Raw genomic sequence first — 2,500 nt, 5'->3', positions numbered from 1 at the left:
CTAAAGGCAAACACAACATGCGCATGATGATTTACTTCTCCATCATGTACGCGGCGGACGTGGGGGGAACCGGCGTCATCACAGGCACTGGCCCCAACATGGTCCTCAAGGCCGTCCTGGAGGAGTGAGTGATAGTCGAGTCTCATCCGGTGCATTCGCCTGTGGAACTGGAAATTTAAAGCTGTCCGTTAAATATGGTTGTCAGGCATATGTCACAATCAGTATTTGCAAGAAGTCTATCCATTATTGGAGGTTTTCTTGCGAGATGCCTGAAATCATTCTTTTCAAACGATTATTAATAATAGTATTCTAGAAAAAAAATCACCCAGGGAATCTGCGTTTTGACGTCTGTTCTGTAGATGTAAATATGTTTGGGAATATATGGATAGCGCTGATGGTGCACACCATTAATAACTTTTTGGACGCTTGTGATTTGATATCCCGTTTCTACCTTGTTGGGAACCGGTTGTAAAGCCTAGGTGGTACCTTGCTAGGAGAGTCTGGCCTCTAGATGCGGACGCTCGGGACCACACGTGAACGTCTTTGCAAGTCACTGCCAGATGGGATGAGTGAATGAGAGGCTTTGTGTTCTTGCTTTGTCCCATTTACAGAACTTGAGTGTGGCGGCCATTGCCTTTGTTTTGAATTAAAGCTCTTGGATAGTTTCGGAACAAGATGACAAGCCTCCGAAAAAAAATCCTTATATGGAGAATACAGCAAGAACTGGAGCAGTATCTCGATGATACATGAAAATAAAGCAGGTGACGGTGATGTACATAAGCCAAGAGCGTTGTGCGCCCAGGTAAGTGCTGCCCCATACTTTCAGTGCAGCTCGCATGGGTGCTTCACTCGGTGTGTGTTTTGTGCATGAACGTTAAACGCACGTGTACCGCTGCATGTCATGGTAAACAAGCACGCGTCAACTCAGCTTTTGCATTGGAATGCTTGAAATAATTAGCATTCACGTGATATTGCTTATGCTTTTACAGCAAAATACATTTGCTGTTTTGTATTATGAAGCTGTATATAAACGCTGGAAATCTTAGCTGAATGTTAAGAATATTAGTTGTACATTTTGTGCATGGATGCGACTAATTCATTTTTGCGTTATCACTACGCATTGAATTATATATAACAATTGAGAGATAATGGATGTCAATATACAGATAAACAATTATAAAATATTTCTTATCGTATTTTTTTCTCTCCTCCCTTTTCTTTCCGCGACCTCTCTTTTGCAAACTTTTATTCCGTCGCAATATCCTGTGCATCTCTCTTGCTTCTGTCTTCTCACTTTCGGTCTCTGTCCATACCTTCCTATTTAAACTCGTCCCTCCATTCTTTCTCCCTCACCGCCTCCCCCCTCTCCTCCCTGCCTCCCCCTTTCCCCTTCCCTTCTCCCTTCGAGTCCCTCCGAACAGCTCCTTCTCCGAGCCCACCGGACTCAACTTCGCGACGTGGATGGCCTTCAACGTGCCCGGGATGCTGGTGTGCGTGCTGCTGGCGTGGCTGTGGCTCCAGTTCCTCTTCATGGGCCTCTGCGGGTGAGTTTTCTATGCGCACGCGCACACACGCGCATGTGTATGTGTATGATGGATAAATAGATCGACAGACAGGAACTGATAGATAGATAGATAGATAGAAACAGTTAGATTGATAGACAGAGAGAGAGAGAGAGAGAGAGAGAGAGAGAGAGAGAGAGAGAGAGAGAGAGAGAGAGAGAGAGAGAGAGAGAGAGAGAGAGAGAGAGTTCTTTCACTGCTGAATGCATTTACATTTTTGAAACATGAGCCTAAATGAATCAAACATTCACTAACTCCTTGCCTCGTGCACAAGCCCATTCCCCATTGGCCACATTGACCCCCCGCTCCCCCCGCCCCCATCAGGCGCAAGAGCACCATTCAGCAGACAACCCCCGAGCGAGAGGCCGCCGTGAAGCGCCTCATTAGGGAGAAATACCGCCAGCTCGGACCCATGACTCACCACGAGGCCACGGTCCTCACGCTCTTCGTCGTCCTCGTGTTCCTGTGGCTCTTTCGCGCGCCTGAGTTCGTCCCCGGTTGGTCCAAGTGGTTCAGCGCCGCCTTCGGGGAGCACCTGTGAGTTGGAAGCTCGATTTCTTAGCTACTGTTGCCATAATCCTTCGCATTACACATGTGTTATTTAACGCTACATGTTTCTTGACGACAGAGAAGTCGATGACGCTACGCCCGCGATGTTAATTGTGTTCCTGCTCTTTATTCTCCCCGCCAAACTCAACTTCTGGTGCTTCAGGGACCCTAACGGTAAGGAGGCATCTGCATATTTTGGCCTTTGCTAACTCCCCCTCTCTTTTCCCATCCTTCTCGCTCTCATGGCTTCTTCCTCACAGCGCCGCCCACCTCCTCCCCCGCCTGCATGACCTGGGACGTCGTGCAGAAGAAGATCCCATGGGGCGTAGTCCTCCTGCTGGGCGGAGGCTTCGCCATGGCAGAGGCGTCGAAGGAGTCTGGGTTGTCTG

At 48.3% G+C, this 2,500-nt stretch overlaps 1 protein-coding gene across 5 annotated transcripts in view; it reads left to right on the top strand.

Moving 5' to 3' along the window:
• The window catches only part of LOC119580206 (solute carrier family 13 member 5-like), a 74,928-nt gene that overhangs the window by 70,324 nt on the left and 2,104 nt on the right, over positions 1-2,500 (top strand). For all 5 annotated transcript variants that reach the window (XM_037928209.1, XM_037928206.1, XM_037928208.1 and 2 more), the window contains 4 exons: positions 1,422-1,544; positions 1,887-2,099; positions 2,191-2,285; positions 2,372-2,500. The exon at positions 2,372-2,500 is cut by the window's right edge and continues 146 nt beyond it. In XM_037928209.1, coding sequence (XP_037784137.1) covers positions 1,422-1,544; positions 1,887-2,099; positions 2,191-2,285; positions 2,372-2,500 — 560 coding nt within the window. The remainder of the gene's footprint in view (positions 1-1,421; positions 1,545-1,886; positions 2,100-2,190; positions 2,286-2,371) is intronic.

Source organism: Penaeus monodon, chromosome 13 (genome assembly GCF_015228065.2).
Source record: "Penaeus monodon isolate SGIC_2016 chromosome 13, NSTDA_Pmon_1, whole genome shotgun sequence".
NCBI classification, from domain to species: domain Eukaryota; kingdom Metazoa; phylum Arthropoda; class Malacostraca; order Decapoda; family Penaeidae; genus Penaeus; species Penaeus monodon.
This window is presented reverse-complemented; position numbering and strand designations above follow the sequence as displayed.